The 15,293-nt window shown below is 40.0% G+C and overlaps 1 protein-coding gene across 5 annotated transcripts in view; it reads right to left on the reverse strand.

Annotated features, from left to right (window-relative positions):
* Nucleotides 1-15,293, reverse strand: part of HECTD4 (HECT domain E3 ubiquitin protein ligase 4) — a 167,455-nt gene that overhangs the window by 56,177 nt on the left and 95,985 nt on the right. For 3 of the 5 annotated variants that reach the window (XM_018061149.1, XM_018061152.1, XM_018061150.1), the window contains exons 21-34: nucleotides 14,385-14,583; nucleotides 12,165-12,311; nucleotides 10,952-11,056; nucleotides 9,660-9,823; nucleotides 8,843-9,076; nucleotides 7,512-7,704; nucleotides 7,152-7,256; nucleotides 6,492-6,580; nucleotides 5,933-6,108; nucleotides 3,962-4,097; nucleotides 3,727-3,868; nucleotides 3,313-3,479; nucleotides 1,023-1,169; nucleotides 151-335 (exon numbers count right to left, since the gene is read on the reverse strand). In XM_018061149.1, coding sequence (XP_017916638.1) covers nucleotides 151-335; nucleotides 1,023-1,169; nucleotides 3,313-3,479; nucleotides 3,727-3,868; nucleotides 3,962-4,097; nucleotides 5,933-6,108; nucleotides 6,492-6,580; nucleotides 7,152-7,256; nucleotides 7,512-7,704; nucleotides 8,843-9,076; nucleotides 9,660-9,823; nucleotides 10,952-11,056; nucleotides 12,165-12,311; nucleotides 14,385-14,583 — 2,189 coding nt within the window. The remainder of the gene's footprint in view (nucleotides 1-150; nucleotides 336-1,022; nucleotides 1,170-3,312; nucleotides 3,480-3,726; nucleotides 3,869-3,961; nucleotides 4,098-5,932; nucleotides 6,109-6,491; nucleotides 6,581-7,151; nucleotides 7,257-7,511; nucleotides 7,705-8,842; nucleotides 9,077-9,659; nucleotides 9,824-10,951; nucleotides 11,057-12,164; nucleotides 12,312-14,384; nucleotides 14,584-15,293) is intronic. The other 2 variants (XM_018061154.1, XM_018061153.1) reach the window with 1 other exon arrangement.

The following is a 15,293-nucleotide window of genomic DNA, read 5'->3' on the forward strand; positions in this document are numbered from 1 at the left end:
CATGAAATCATAATTGATTAAATCAACCTAGTTATGTAATATAATAGTCTTTCTTTTCCCCATCCAGCACAAATACCAAAAAAAAAAAAAACAAAACATCGATAGAAGAAATCAAGGAGCTCTAGCATAGAAAGGGATCCTGCTTCTCACCTTCTTCTTTTTCCCATTCAACGCAGCGGTTGGCAAGCACCTGGAAGGCTGCCCAGGCCATGGTGGCCACCTTCTGCTTCTTGGTTTGTTTCTCACTGGAGCTGGACTCAGTCTGACTGCTCAAGCTGCATAGTCGATCCATGAGCTGAACAAGGCCACTCCGCACCAGGCACTTCTCTTCACTCCTGGCCAGGCAGAAAGGGTTGATTGAAAGAAACATAAGTGACCAGCTCTTAGGAACTTCTCACTTAAGATCTAGGTTATCAAAGGGCCATAAAACATGTCAACATAGTCCTTTATTTACAACTTAGGATGCCACCATGTAAAACTCAACACAGAAATTTTTAGAATGATGACTTCCTTCATAAATACTGAATTTCAAGTTCTGGTCAGTTCATATAGGATAGCAAAATAAAAATCAATGGAATCAACACAAGGTTATCATAATAGAAAAAAATTACATATTTTATCATAAGGGGATTTAAAGACTGACTTCATGATTGCTTGACATCTTCAAACTCTTAATCAAGTAATGAAGAAGGAAATGTGCAAAGGCAAAAAGTTTTGCCCAATATAGTAGGTAACTTCCTAGGGACCTTTTCTTTCTTTCAAACTTCTCCATTTTGACAATGTAACATAATTTCTAATGGGGATCCACCTTTGATCATGTAGGAACTCAACAATAAGAATTTACATAGTAACTTTAGGTGTTTGTCAGGCGATAGGCTCATTTAATCAGAGTGATAGTGTCACTGGATAATCAAAACCAAAAAATCCTTTTTAAAAATATTTTTAATAAATAAAAATATTTCTATTTAATTGATGACACTGTGGTATAACTTACATACACTATGAAGCATTTCTTTGCTTACCTGGTGTAAGGTATAGTACACAAGAGTCCAATGCTATTTGCACACGCGATAGGGTAACGTGCGCACAGAGACACCACAGAGGTCATGGTCTCACCGAAGGCTTCCTGGACCTGCTCGACCATCCCACCACAGGTCAGTTCTTCAATTCTAGGAAACAGAACCAAAGCTCAGGCTTCCTCAATCGTGTCAAGAACAGCAATAGTGAACACGAAAGCAGCAGAGGCCTTCTGAGAAACACAAAAGTGGCTAGATGAATCCAGAACTGAAGGAACCTTGGAGACTGGTGTTTCCCAAAGTGCTGGACCACAGGAGGCTGTTGGGCAGGATTCCTAAGAGTGCCTCAGAGACAACGCCCACACTCTAGGATGCTCTAGGAAATCCTAGGTTAGGTAAAGGTAAGCAGGGTTCCTCACTCCAGGACAACTCAAGGCGTTAAAGTCCTTCATATCTCTCAGAGCAGGAGAATGGTACCCAACATTTCCCAAATTTATTTAATAATGAAACCATTCATTTGAGACAGGCCTGCCTCATCCCATGCAGTACTGAATACTGTAAATGCAATTGTACTAATGAGAAAACCAAGACACAAATACATTAGCTAAGTGTTCTTTGCAAGTTCACACTCCAATTATTAGCAGAATATGAGAATCCAGTTGGGAAATAAGACTTTCCCAATGTAAAAACACAACCTGGGATAGATTCTACAGCAATTAATTTTAGTTGAAAACTGGAACTATTGAATTTATCTACAAAGATACGTAACATAATATTGCTTATAATAGTGAAATAAACAAAAACTATGATTTAAAAATAGGAAATTGGCTTAATAAAGGTTCAAGGATATGATACAATGCTATATAAGCACTAAAAACATTATAGGAGATCACTAAGGTTAGAATAAAGACTGAACAAATATGCTAAAACATTAATGGGTTTTATTTTAAAACGCTGGATTTACAGGTGATTTTTATCTTGTATTTTGGGGATTTTCTGCACTTTTTAAAATGTCTGACATATAGTGTTAATAATGTCATGAGGGAAATGTAATGTAATGAGGGAAAAAGGAATAATGCTGCCAGTGTTACAGAGAAACTTCTGGAAGTGAACTGTGTGGTACTCATTAGTGTAACTCACTATGCCTTCTGGGAACCGCTGTGGTCGGGTGAGCATGTGACTAGTCTGGCCAATGAGCCAGAGCTCTGACAAGGGGCCTGACAGCTTTCCAAGATGGTTGTCCCCTCCTCTGTCCCAAGCTCTCTGTAATTACCAGGAGCCAAGATAGACTTGTGAGGGACATGAGCAAAAACTAAAATTTAGTTTTTTAAGCTACTGAGATTTTGGGAGTTGTTTGTTTCCAAAGAATAACCTGGCTTTTCCTGATCGACACAGAAATTTCTTAAGACAGTCATGTTAGCTCTTAGTTCACGTTTCCCTCCAGCTATTGCTTCTGCTTCTTGGCCAGAGTTCCTGAGAGCTGTCAGGAGGCACAAGCAGCCTCCAGCAGTTGCAGTCCAGTCTTTGCAGAGAATGCTTTTTCTATTTCTATCTAAGTACCTTTGAAGCCCAGTTGGGCATTAGTATAGAAAAACTCCTCACAAATAAGTTATAAACCCTTCCTCAAAGTTAATATCTACAATTATGTTATTAGAAATTTGACCCAATAAAAATAAGCACAAAGTATACAAAAATATAGGTATATAAGGTTGTTGCCTGCAGCACTATTTTTAATGGAAAAGCAAAACAAAACAGGAAGAAGAAAGGAGGGATGAAAGAACAGATGGAGAGTGAAAGAGAGAATGAATGAACCCATGTGTTCATCAGCAGCTGAAGAGTTAAATAAATGTAGCATATAATGGAGCTCTGTGAAGGTCTTAAAAGCTATAAAGCAGAGCTATACATATTAACATGAAAAGATACAGATGTCCCAAATATATTGAGGAAAACAACTGATTACAATAAGGCACGTGAAATATAAGCTGAATTGAGTAAAAAAAAAATCACACACAAACACTTAAGCATACAAGGAAAATGAAATAGCTATTTACGTGTGTATAGTTGATGAAACAAGCTCTTAATAGTGAAATTTAGAAAAGGAAGGTAAGGAGAATTTACTTTTTGTTACATGTGCTGAATTTTTAAATTATATCCTGTACCATTTTTAGAAAAATATATTATTTTAGGGGAAAACACTAGCAAACACCATGATCTAACATTTGGACCCAAGAGGAATCTTTGGAACGGCCTTTGCCCATTCCAGACAGGACAGGATAAACTAACAGAAACAACTGACCTGGGTCCTCCCTGAAGGACCATTGTCACTGGACCCACAAGGTGTGTCACTCCCCCGACTCGCACGGCAGCCGTCAGCAACTCCCGCATGTGCACCAGCGCCTGCTTGCGGGTGTTTCCCCGCCGCCATCTCGTCTGTGCGGCCAGAAGAAAGCTGCTGCTGGACACCTGAACACGTGAGAAGGAAGTACACCTGACTCCTGCGGTCACAGCACCTCTCACGCTACTCAGCTACTTGGCAAAACATGATGTACAGGGACATCCGCAGCGGTCCAGCAGCTGGAGCTCTGAGTTCACAGTGCAGGGGACCCGGGCTCAGTTCCTGGTTGGGGAACTAGATCCCACATGCCACAATTAAGACCCAGCATGCTCAAACAAATAAACATTACAGAACAAACAAAAAACATGGACGTACAGCTTGGTCAGGGTTGGTGCCGATGAAAGCAAACAGCTGCCCCAGCAGGACGCTGTAGGTGGGCTTGTCCCTGCTGTCCTCTATGGCCAATGACTGCAGGAGTGTGAAGGAGCTGCTGCGGTGGCTGGTCACGTGGCGCCGCCTGCGGCCAAACAAGAGACCCGCTCAGGGAGTGTGTTGTGGTGAAGGTGCGTGGCAGCAGGTGCCGATCCGACCTTGGCCCTCAGCTATTTACCTCTGATTTGCTCTAGTAAATTCCAAATCTTCATTACCGATCATTTCCAGGTCAGAAGGAGCCGACATGCTGCGAAGGAAAACAGGCTGCCGCACAGCATGAGAGATCACCTTTGTTTCAGAGGCTGATTTACAAGCTGGAACAGAAAGGAAAAAGAAGGTTGACATATCTGCTATCCTATTTGTAAGAATGACACAGCGACAGCAGAAACCAACAAGGAACCACCAAACTAAGAGTACCTTCGTTTTCCAGGAAATTGGCCCCCAAACCAGCCAGCACAACACATAGATGATTTTTAGGCCAATTTTTAAAAAATTTGAAAACTGAGGTTTCAACCTCAAATACCAAGGTTAAAAATTACTTCAGCTTGAAAAACCACATTCTTTTATTAAATTGAGTTTCCAAAGAAAACCTGAAAAATTCATTTAATTTCATAAACTAACAGTGTTAACTTTATGTTTTTATTTATTTCGGCCAGGCCATGTGGCTGGTGGGATCTTAGTTCCCTAACCAGGGATTAAACCAGAGTCCTCAGGAGGGAAAGCTAGGAGTCCTAACCACGGGACTGCCAGGGAATTCCCATTGTTAACTTTAATATAAGGATTCTAAAAATCAAGAGAGGACAGAGAAAATAGTCTCTGGAAGCAAATAATTCAAATAAATGCAGATCATTTTTTTTTAGAGATGGCCTTTGATTCCCCCTTTGATCCTAGATTTACTTTGCTGACTTACTGCCATTTGGTGAAACCTCTGCTTTGATCACAGCTGGTATGACTAAATATTACACTTTTCCAAGAATCTGACTGGCCCTTCCTATAAGACATATGGCTCCTATCCAGGAAATAGGTGTTTTGTAAAAGAATACTTTAATGGAAGCAGACAAAACTGCATGTGCTGATCAGCTAAGAAAAAAGATGTTAAGAAAGTTGAGGTCATTTTGAATCTGTCTTAAGAACAGTTAGATAGCTTCAATTAAAAAAATTATAATTTTTGAAGATATTATCTCTTAGGAAACTACTGGTTCATCATCTCTGGTGCCAAGAGCCTCTTGGAAAGCACCACTAGCCTTACTGAGTGGGAAACTTTTGTGGGGGCCTTTAATGAACTCAGGCTAACACAGCCCTCTGGCCGTGGCACAGCAGATCACGTGGCATGTGATCATTATCTCATGTCTGGAAAGCTTTCCCTGATGTTCTCAGGGAGGGAAACCCTATTACTGAGATCAGAAACCTAGGAGTCATCCTAGACTTCTCTCCCTAGTGAGAAGAGCCCTGGGTAGTCAGCTGGGATGAAAACAAGTTCACTTGTTCCATAGTGTCCATCAGGCAATGGGGCTAGACGACATGGAGTCTTTCGTTTAAGAACATGTTTACGACTTATTCTCTTGAGTGAGAATTAACACTTGCTATTACGGGCTCTGCCCAGTGTTGTGGATCTGACTTAAGTAGAAGACTCATTGATTTCCCTGAGAAATGTATTCTCAGGCTAACAATTAAAATGTGACCAGGAAAAAAATTAATAGTGCAAATGTATGCTAGAAGTTTCCACATAATCACTAAAGAGGAAATGCAAACTCAGTTTCAAGAGGAAAATATGAGGCAGTACAGGATTCACAAAGTTGACTAATTATATGTTGCTATGAAAATGATAATCTATAATCTGAAAGTGAGGCTCACTGGATTATAAAAATATATGTCACTGCTCTCCTTAGATGCTCCTCCAAAACTAAACAAGGCAGGTGACAAGGCACCCCCCAATGCTCAGATGACTCACAAAGCACCACATGACTTCAGTGGAAAGTATTTCTTGGCTAGAAAAAGTAAAAAGCAAAATAACATTGAAATTTCCTTTTTTTCCTTTCTACAAGTACACAAGAGTTATTTTCTTTCTTTTTTTTTTTTTAAATAACTAGTATATGTTTTATGAACAGACTAGCGCAGAGAGCCTTGCGGGGCTTGCTGTCAGCAGTACCCGGTGTTTCCGCGGGGGTCCCTGAGATGCTTCTCGTGAGGCCAGACTGGGCCGCAATGGTGACGTGCAGCAACAGCTCGGCTCGGTTCATTAGACTCTTCACTAACGTCTTCGTTTTAGCCAGTGGGTGCGAGGGTTTCTGAATAAGAGAATTCACTTCTTGTAGGAACTTCTCCCTATAAAGAAAGACTGATGTGCATTTAGTCGTCCTCTGGTTTACCAAAACCAAAGTGTTTAATCACAGAGGGTATGAGAAGACAGAGGAGAAATGAAATGGAAGTAACCTGACAAACATTGCCCGCCTTCTCCCTGCCCCTCCAAGGAAGGCAGTGCTTTAACTGTGGCCAGTTTTAGTTCCTCTTGCCCAGTTTTAGATGCCTATATGCTAACTCCTGAAGGTTAAAATCGTGATTTCCAAACACCAAAGAAGTTCCAACTCTAAAATATTTAGTGAACGCATAATATTTTAAAAAATATCTGTTAAGAGATGCGATCTTTGCATTTTATTTTGAGCATCAAAGTGATAAATTAGCTTTACACAGTTACTAACATCACTAACCTCAGAGATAGCACCATGTTTTCAAGATCATTTCCATCAAAGGAGACTTCCTTCATTGAACACAAAAGTTCTAGTTCTTTCATTTTGTTCTAAAGAAGGAAAAATCAAGAAAAGATGGTATGCAGGATCTGCAAAAACCGAATTTTACTGTACGTGTTACAAGAAACAGAAAACTTCAGGGACAAAAACCCACCTTTGGTCCATGTTTCTACACCAGAAGCACATTTACAAGTTACTACTTGATAGTAAAAATGCCATTGAAAATGGCATTGACTACTTTCCAGGGATTTCTTTATTGCTTATAACTCTTGTCTTTTTTTAAAAAGGCTTGAAAGCAGAATTTGACAATGATAATAACTGCTCTATAAAACTATTAATCAGTTGAATAATTTGAGTAACTGACTCTTTGTATCACTGACATGTTAATCTAATCAACTTTATTTAACCTTTTTTAGAGATTGGGTACATTTTGAGGTATGCAACATTTTAAGAATGACATTTTTTAAATTTCCACATACAGTATACATCATTGTATTGGGCTGGCCAAAAAGTTCGTTTGGGTTTTCTGAAAGAGGTTAACAGAAAAACCTGAGCAAAATTTTTGGCCGACCCAATATGACAAACAGCAATGCCCAGTGATGAGTCATACAACTTGCTCACCTCGTTAAAATGATAATCATAGAAGAAAGGCATGTTGTTCTCCAGTTTCCCCTGCATGGCATCATCAACTTCACTCTGCCATTTCTGCTCCAATTCTGCAACACTCTGACATATTAAAATAGAAAACAACGTGAAACTAGATGCAAAATAAGGAATCTGTGACTTTAGAAATTTTAGTCACAATAACTTTTCAAAATTCAGACACTTCTTTTTCTACTATGTTAGTTCCTGTTACAGAATACAGTCATTCAATATTTTTTCTCTCTTTTTCAGATCACTTTTTAAACATCGTTAAATTTTTAGGAAAGACGTCATTTCCAAAAGTTATGAGACATCTAAATGCTTTTAACTTTCACTTACCTGCAGCTGTCTCTCCATGGCATTGAGTTTCTTAAATGTCTCTCCCATGATTTTACACAGTAAATCATATTCCTCAGCATGTTCTTCTTGATACTGGAAATTTATTAGGGACTGCAGTGCATCAACTAAGTTCAAGTGCTTAATAACACATGATACCACCATTTCCTCCATCACATCTGGCTGAATTACTTCTCTGTGATCACAAGGGAAACTAGTCAGATACGTGCCGTGCTCTAGGTGTACCAACACCGTATTTTTATAGATGGAAGAATGTCACTTTAAGTATGTTAAATATCCACCACACAATCTTTAGTACAATAAAGTGGCATGAACATGATGATGGCTTTCATAACAAGATGGCAATAACTTAACAGGTAAAACTGACACTGGCCAATGAAGCTGAAAATACAAATTAAACAGACTTGATTTTCTACTATTTGTAAAATTTTGAGCTGGAGTTATATTAAAGTTGGAATAGATCCAATGCTAATAAAAGATTTTTGGCACCATTTATCTGCCAATTCATTTTATGCAGTATTATGGTTCATAGTATTTTAGGCGTATGGATGTTAGGCTGAAAACAATGGTGCTTTTGTATTTTTTCACATTAAATTTCATCTATTCTTTAAATTTTTCTCTCTGAAATGGCCAATCTTGCCTCGGAAGACAGAACAGAGGCCTGCAAAGCAGACTTGACTTTAAGCAAGAATACCACAAAGACATTTGTCACTGTGACACCTCATATTCTAAAGACCGTTAGCATCTCTCTGGGCATCGAAAACAAATAAATGCCTGCAGACTCCATGGAAACCATGATGACTACCATGACTCCTTAAAGTAGAAGGTTGAACTACCTGAGAAAAACCTAGAACTCATCAAGTGTTAGCCTGTATCAAAATCATATGGAAAACTTGGGCCCCATTCTTCAAAGGTTCTGATTTAGTAGGTGTGAAATGGGGCTAAAGAACTAACAAGTTCTCAAGTGATACTAATGTTACTGACTGAGAGCCCACACTTTGAAGCCTGTTGACTGGGAATACCACTTGGGGTACTCCCCACAATACCTGGTTAACATTCATTAAGTACATGTAAAATTAAAGGTTCAAGAATGTCACTAATGGTACAATGGTTAAGACTCCACGCTTCCAATGCAGGGGGCACAGGTTTGATCCCTGCTTGGGGAACAAAGATCCTGCATGCCAGTTGGTAGGGCAAAGATAAAATAAAAATAAATGAAAGATTAATTTGCTAGACTACAAAAAGAAATGCATCCCCTTCACTTGTTTAAACATTTTTTCATTGGGAAAATAAAATGCTATACAGCAACATACTTTATACTTGGTCTAAACTGTGGTCTAGCACGCCCAGAAATTTCCCTGAGCTTTATCATGATTCCTGGAGGCAGCCTGATCCGGGGCAGGTCAAAGTAGTTTCCAACAGGAGGCACGAGGACATCAGATGGGTAAGTGAACTCTCTGTCTTCCTCAATGGTCAGAGGCAGCGGAGATGGGCTTGGAGTAAGGGCAGGGGAGATCACACCGTTGGCCTCTACCTGCCACTGGCACCTGAGCATAAAGAAAAGAGATTCTTCACCTCCTCCTCTATCTGGAAAATTACTTAACATTTGCAGATATATTAAGCACATAAAGGATCACACTATGTGCTAAGAACTTATTCATCAAACCTCCTCCAGAGGCTTAAGAAAAATGAACATTACACGAAACCCCATCTTTGGGACTCTGCCTGCTCCCCAACATTTTATTATGCAAACTTTTAAATATATAGAAAAGTTGAAGAAAATATATGGTTAATACGCAAATACACGCAGCTGAGATTCTAGAATAAGCATTTCGCTCTGTTTGGTTTATTATCCATCTGCCCATCCTTTTGGGGATCCTTTAATTTAATTATACAATATTTGGGTTGGAGAAAGGTTTATACAGTTCAAGGCTGCAATTTCACATTTAGTACAGAAAGGACCACAAGGCACTGTGGTGTAATTTTCATCTTATTTCTTAGACACAGAGATACCCACAGGACTGGCAGGCAGTAGGCCCAATCAGCTGGGAAATGTACTAAAAGCAGTTTTTCACATAAAGTCCTCTTTCCTTTGTGAGCAAAACCAGTCTGATCTGAAGTCTTTGTTACCTTTGTAAAAGTTTGGACCGCAACAGCTCCTGACAGGTTTCTTCTTCTTTGGTAATTTCTGGTCCGTTGTATAGGATTCTTAACATGGAACAAGCTAACACAGATAGACCTAAAGCCAGGTCTACCAGAAAGGGTAAGCCTCCTGACACATCCTCCGAAGACTCCTACAATGCAGACAGGGCAAACCGCACTGGTCAGTTACACGGCGGAGCATGTCACCTGCGCTGCATCACGCTGCACTGTCCCCAACCACGAGGGCTCACAGAGCAGCGTCAAGTATCATTGCTACGGGACACAGAGACAGCACCCAACACCATGAGGAGACAGATGGTGGCTCTGGAATGACCACAGAGTGAAGTCTCAACACAATTCTGGAGAGAGAAGAGCCAATAAGACTCCACATTAGATACAGCACAAAACACATGCGAGATCTTTTGGACGGCTTCCTCTCTGCTGAACTATCCAGGCATAAAGCACTGTCGTGTTTTGCCACCTCCATCCTGTGCCTGAACGAAGATGCTGTCAATGATTACACTGAATTCATTCAATAACTATTCACTGAGTGCCTAGTGTGTACCAGCCATTGTGCTAGGTGCCTGAGAGAAAGCAGAGAACAAAATGAAGATGCCTGCCCTCATGGAGCTTACATTCTAGAAGATAATCCCAGTCTAGAGAGTCTTGGCTTGGTTAAACTTAAGCAACCTCCCAGTGCTAAAATGCGTTATACAAATCAGTCAACTAGAGGGGTTAGGAGAACTCTTACTACTCTCTCTTCCTCTCTTTTTCCATGTGGGAGAAGAATTTATTTAAATAGATTCCTGGGAGGAAAGTAACTGGCACTATTAAAATGAGTAGATTTAAACTATATACAGAGTGTAACATGAGTAAATAAGCACAGACAGATCTAGACCGGCAAGAAGAGCCTTTGGGAACTGAATAAAAAGAATCCAATTCTACTGCTTTGAAAACCAGAACCCAAGTGCTTACTTCTATCAGGTGTTCAGTCTTCCTCACCCCCTGGAGAGACGCTAGCGGCAGACCACCTCTCCAGGCTTTGAAGCTGGGCCCCTAACAAGGGATTCTTTCTGTGGTGCTACACTGAGTTTAGGTCTTAGCTAGTTTTAGTCCATGAAACTATAACTTCTGTTAATGGTCTTACTACAGCCAAGTGGAAGAGATGGATGAAACAGTAGCTCATATTCTGCCCTGTTTCCAAGGCAAATATGATGTACGTAACCAAGGCACACAGGAAAAAGTACATTCTGCCCACAGCAGTGGTTAGGTTCAAATACCTGAGCGCGAACTGTGCAAGCAAAGCCCCACATAGCCTTATCGGGAGTGTTGTGTTCACGGCCACTTCTCATTTCAAAGGAGAAGGTGACTGTATCTCCTTCCACCTTAAAATTTAAGGGGGGAAAATGCACTTTAAAAACAAAACACACAATTTGCAAGAGAGCAATGAATTTTAGAGATTTACTTTCGAAAAGGACCACAGCAATATTTCACTCCTTTCCTCACTTGCTTTTCGATTCAAATTCCATCCCCTCTCAGCTGGAAACCAACCTTTCAGCTGTCTCTCCTGACCAGGGAGCTTTGGGAATGAGGCATCTGTGAAATGGGCCACAATTGCCCAATGGTGGGACCAGAGTAAAGATCAAATCTTGAGCCTAACTTCAATAAATTCCCCAGGTTTCTGCGCTTTCTGCCTTCCCCTCTCCACTATTACCACCTTACTTGTGCCAATAAGGTGGGCAAATAGACAATGTCTTGAAGAACACAGAGAGAGTGCTGAAAGACCATGCTCTGTGTTGCAGAACCAACAACGTGAGTAAGAGACAAAACGTAGGAAATCAGAAAACAATTCAGTCTTGTGCTAATCTGATCTGGCTGCATCTGGGCCACCCATCTGGAGGTAACTTGCTGCCTGTGGCTGAATTAAAGCAGGTATGTAATGTATTTGAGAAAAAGGCTATGGGAACAGACTCTGGAGAGGTCTGCAGGTCTCAATGGGCATTTTCGTTCATATTTATATTCTAGGTAGACATACTTCAAGTTGAAGCCCACATTACAAAGCATGGCTCCAATCTCATCAGTTTGAGAATGGATCATTGTTTTTGCTCTCAAGTCCCCAGTTCATTTGAAAACATTGATTCCATATTTTAAAAAGGCAACAGCCCTGTGGTTCTAGGACACCCCTCATGAGGGAGTCTAGACAACAAGTGAGCGGGAAGAACTAGCCGTCCTTTCCATGGCCGGGGAAAAGATGCTCCACCTCAGCCCATGGAGTGACCTATGGAAAAGATCCAAGCTCTGGAGTGGATAGGGGTTTGACGTCTTATAAATGAAAGGAAGCTCATTCTAGTGAGTTTAAGGCCTATCCAAGACCCCCACCTCAATAAAAGTCCCCATGGCAAATTTTCTCTAGAGTTACAGTTAATCCTTGGGCCCATGAGGAATGCAAGGTCATTTTCTTTTCTAGGAAGCGAATGTGCCTGAATACCATACCTTTACCAAGTCTTTCGGCCAACCAGTTCCTAAGACACTACGGCTGCCATATCCCAGTGTATTGCCTCCATACTCAGCAACCTTCCTACTGTTTGTGTTAGGCCCCGCGTATATCACCAACTTCAAAACAGAAAATATACTGTTAGACTGTAAAAGAAAAACAAAAACAACATCTACAAATAAAAAGGCTGCAAAAAAATGTTTGTTTAAAAACACATTTATAACCAGGCACTGGGGTCATTATAACTAATATTTCCTGATTTTTTTTCTTTAGGTACAACTGATACTGGTTTAGATGCAATCAGCCATTGGTATTTACAGGGTAGCCTCAGAGTAGTAACAAATATTAGCATGATTTAATTGGCTTGGGGACCTCACATTAAAATAAGTTATACTCAGCTACTATACATATTTTTTTTTTAATCTGTTTTAATTCTAAGTAATGAGATATAGCCTATTAATGACAGCTATAGTTTGCCCCTTAAATCCTCCCCCAAATTAATAAAATGAGCAAATACAGATGGTAAGATGGTTATAGCTAACATAACAACAAAAGTCAAAAAAATTTAATGAGTGAATATTTTAAAAGATGCAACAAATTGAAAATAAGCCATGTATTCTTAGAATGTTGCTTAATGGTATAAAAAGAAAATGACACAAATTTGGGTCAGAAAAGGGGCTGCTTCTTCTTGGGTCAATTTTCATGTATCAGTATTTTTCTTCAATAAAAGTCATTCATTTATACACAGTTAACAAACTTTCTATTAATAACATGCAGGAAAAACATTTAGAGGTCATTTGGCATTCAAATACTTTCACAGGAAGAAGGCTCTGGCTTCTGTAAATACCAAATTCTATCTTGTAACGTGTACTCTGACCAGCACTGAGTTCAGTTCAGATCTAAAAGCTGCATTTTAAGCCCTAGATGCTTCATCACTTTGTGATTTCTTACCCTTCTGCACCTTTGGGGGACACCAGCCATGGACCACTGGAAAAGTAAGCGTTACTTTTATCCATGTAGTAAGCCTCCCTGAGCCTCCATTTTAACACTAATGTCTACGGCAGGTGGAGGTTAGCTTACATCAGAAGATGCAAGTTACTATTTTTTTTAAAAGGAGAAACAAAATGACACCAGCGAAAACGGTAACATCTTCCATTTCCATTTTAAATAGTTATTAAATGAATGTAGGAAACAGGGGTAGCTACTGCCAGGAGCTATGAAGTGGGATAGACTGATGCCAGGAGGTATATTTTTTGGAAAATCCACTAAAGAATTTTCTAATTTCTCTTGCTTCCGGCTAAGGTGAGTTTGAGGGGCAAGTCTTAAACCCCTTTAGACATCTGGGAATCATCACTCTCCTAGAAGATAAGGGGGGAAAGAGGATACTATAATTTGCCCAGTAATGTGTTTCACCATCTCAGTATTTACAGTTAACAAGTTCTCTATTTTTAACCTAAAACCCTCCCTTCAAGGCATTTAAGATCATTTGCCCTTATCCAGTTCACAGAAAAAGACAACAGATAATTAACAATTCACATAAAAAAACCCTGTGTGCATACAACACTATCAGACAATCCTTCAGCTGTACCTGTGTTACATGTCACAATTTTATTAGCCTTTCCACATAAGTTCAACAGAATGGTTTGCAATGCAACAATTAGAAACAAAGGAAAATACTTCAACCCCTAAAATGATTTCTTTTACTTACTATTGTTAAGCCACTAGGTTAAAAACTATAATTCCTCAAACTATGTGGGCTCTGAGATAAGGGCAAAGAAGAACAAATAATTTAAATAAATATAAACCAGGTCCTAGGCACATCTGAAGCCCTTCTATAAAAAGCCACCTTCTCCCAAAAGATACATGAGAAGCCCCAAGAACTGGGCAGCGAGACCTTTTGAAGTGAATGGACACTCACATCCACAGGAATCCCAAGCACAGAGGGAAGGCAAGAGGTGAACAGCATGCAGCACTTTTGAAAGCTTACAAAAGTCCACTTTCAACATGTCATTAAAACACTGCTCTTGGACTGCAGAGGTGCTGGCTCTGACTCTGCCAGTCACTACCCTTTAAGGCGTTATCTTAGAAAGTTCTCCCTAAGAGATCTCTGCAGACAGAAATAAGTCAAGAATGGTGACCAGCAGCAAAGAAAAATAAGAAGCATCTAAAGAAAACAGCTTATTAGAGGTGAAACCAACACTAAAGCAGTTCTTGCTTACTTTGTCATAGTCATATTGCGAAGAGCATCTGCTATCAAATCTAAGGTACAGGCAGCGAGCTCCGGGGATGTGGACAGTTTCTTTAAATTTATAGTTGTCTCTGACAGGGTGGACTGTTTCCACAGTCTTCCCAGCAGCCCATGGAGCAGGAATCTTTAAACCAGTGAGAAACCCTGGCTCCTCCTTCTCTTCCAGCATTCTAAAACCAGACAAAGAGAAAGCAATGGAGCTTAACAGAAAGGGAAGGAAAAAGTATACACAGTAAAATACGAAAGGTTAAGAAATTTTGCTTTAATTTTCTACAATATGCAGTACGACAACACTGTAACCAAAAACAAACAAACAAAAAACCTTTTATTTATTATTGGCCGCACTGCACTGTGTAGCATGTAGGATCTAGTTCCCCGACCAGGGATCAAACCCAGGCCCACCGTGCAGTGTAAGTGCAGAGTCTTAGCCACTGGACCACCACCTAAGTCCCCAGAAATGTTTTTTAAACTCCTATATTTAAGGTTCTTTTTCCTTTGTTAGACAATATACTTGCATTCCCCCCCTCCCTTTTTTTTCAAGGGAGAAGCCGAATTCATACCCAGAAGAAGACCACCTTGCCAACTCTCATTTAAAATTCCTCAGGGGAAAAAAAAGATACTGTAAAGGGCCTTTAAGACTGGCTACTTTCCAAATCGCACAGGAAGGGTCCTGCAAAGTCTCCTCTTGTTGATAACTAAAATGCCAACTGTTAAAAACCCCATGAGTCTACATGACTACTTTTGCTATAATTTTTACTAAGGAAAAGTGCCTTTGAGGTCCTCGTCTCTATTGTAATTCAACTCTCAGGGTCTTCACAGCCCGAGTCTGTATCATGGAATGCAAACTCCTATACCCTAAACTCAGCTGTTGTGGAATTCT

This window comes from Capra hircus, chromosome 17, assembly GCF_001704415.2.
Source record: "Capra hircus breed San Clemente chromosome 17, ASM170441v1, whole genome shotgun sequence".
Classification (NCBI taxonomy): Eukaryota; Metazoa; Chordata; class Mammalia; order Artiodactyla; family Bovidae; genus Capra; species Capra hircus.